The following is a 1557-nucleotide window of genomic DNA, read 5'->3' as shown; positions in this document are numbered from 1 at the left end:
CCTGTCAGTCAAGCGCGCCCCCTCCACTGCGCCGCGCAGGGTTGTGGGGTGGTCTGGCGACGCCCCACCTCCTTCCCTCCGCCGTCCAATCGGAAGAGGCTGACGCTAGGGGAGGGGCCGTGGCCACGAGGGCTGTGCGTACCGGGGGCGGGGCCAGACGGGTCAGGCGCTCTGACCGCTCTGCTGCGCGCCGGAAGCAGCCTGGGCCGCTGGGCAGAGGCGCGGCGGCTGGACAGTTGGGCGGTTGTCAGCATGCCGGTCGTCCGGAAGATTTTCCGTCGCCGCCGGGGCGACTCGGAGTCAGAGGAAGATGAGCAGGACTCAGAGGAGGTTCGGTGCGTTTGGGGCGGGGCTCCCATGGGCCTGGTAGAGATAGACTTGCTTGGGGGACTCACCACCGGCTGGGCGCTTCGCTGACATTGTTAACTGAGCCCGGATGGTGGTTCCTTCTGCGGACGCAGAAGTTGAGGCTCAAGTGGTGAGGCTGCGGTCCCAAGCCCGCACAGTTGGGAGAGAAGCCTCCGGGATGCGCAGTGGCTCTGACTCCCGGTGGGTCTAGGCACAAGGTCGTCCTCTGGACCACTGTGCTGGTAGCTCAGCAGCGGGGCTGGGATGCTCACGAAGGTGCCTTGTTGGCTCTGTTAGCTTTGGATTCCGCGGGGAGTCACTCAGCCTATGCATTGCTCCTTCTTCTTTTTTTTAAAGATTAAAACTGGAAGAGACCAGAGAGGTACAGAACTTGAGGAAGAGGCCCAACGGGGTGAGGTGGGTACTACGGCGGGAGGAGGAGGCGGGGACGACAGACACATCCGCGTCCGGGTCGCTGTCGCAAATATCTCCTCAGACGTAGATTTTTCTCGAGACACTAGACACTTTCCACTACCCAAATTGGAGAACAGCGTTCTTTGCAAATGTTTAACCAGGACCTGCCCTCAGCTGTGTCGTCTTGGGGTGTGCTCCAGAGATATAGAAACAGGTCACTAACTCGCCTTTTTTCTTAAAACCAGTTAATTGTGAAATGCATATCGATCGTTAAGAGTTTGTATAATTTAGAAAAATATAGTCAAGACAATAAAAAGCACCCATAATTCTCCATTCCGGAAGTGACCAGTGTTAACATTTTTTTTTTTCCTTGCAAAGCCACCCGAGAATGCCCTGGTATTAATATTTAATACTCTTTCCAATCTGTTTTCTTTCTCTCTCTCTTTCTCAGATTGTGTACAACTTTCTACATACTTTTATTCCCTGTTCTTTTCAACTCATTATGACATTGTGGGCATTCACCCATATTGTGGAGTATTTTTCAGAAAACCTTCTTAATGGCTGCGTAATATTCCACCAGATGTGTGCATCATAATTTGTTAACAAATCCCCTATTTTGGGACATGTAGGTGATTTTGTAAATTTTTACTATCAAATAAGGTTGCAGTGGATATCCTTTTAAATTTATCTTGGCCGGGCACAGTGGCTCACGCCTGTAATCCCAGCACTTTGGGAGGCCGAGGCGGGCAGATCACGAGGTCAGGAGATCGAGACCATCCTGGCTAACACGGTGAA

At 52.8% G+C, this 1557-nt stretch overlaps 1 protein-coding gene across 1 annotated transcript; it reads left to right on the top strand.

Moving 5' to 3' along the window:
- The first annotated feature begins 144 nt into the window (after nt 1-144).
- Nucleotides 145-1447, top strand: LOC105525607 (uncharacterized protein C9orf78-like). The gene is made up of 2 exons (XM_011961286.1): nt 145-335; nt 706-1447. The coding sequence occupies exons 1-2, from the start codon at nt 253-255 to the stop codon at nt 848-850; spliced, it is 228 nt and encodes a 75-aa protein (XP_011816676.1). The 5' UTR covers nt 145-252; the 3' UTR covers nt 851-1447.
- The last annotated feature ends 110 nt before the right edge of the window (nt 1448-1557 follow it).

This window comes from Colobus angolensis, unplaced genomic scaffold, assembly GCF_000951035.1.
Source record: "Colobus angolensis palliatus isolate OR3802 unplaced genomic scaffold, Cang.pa_1.0 Scaffold5451, whole genome shotgun sequence".
Lineage (NCBI taxonomy): Eukaryota > Metazoa > Chordata > Mammalia > Primates > Cercopithecidae > Colobus > Colobus angolensis.
This window is presented reverse-complemented; position numbering and strand designations above follow the sequence as displayed.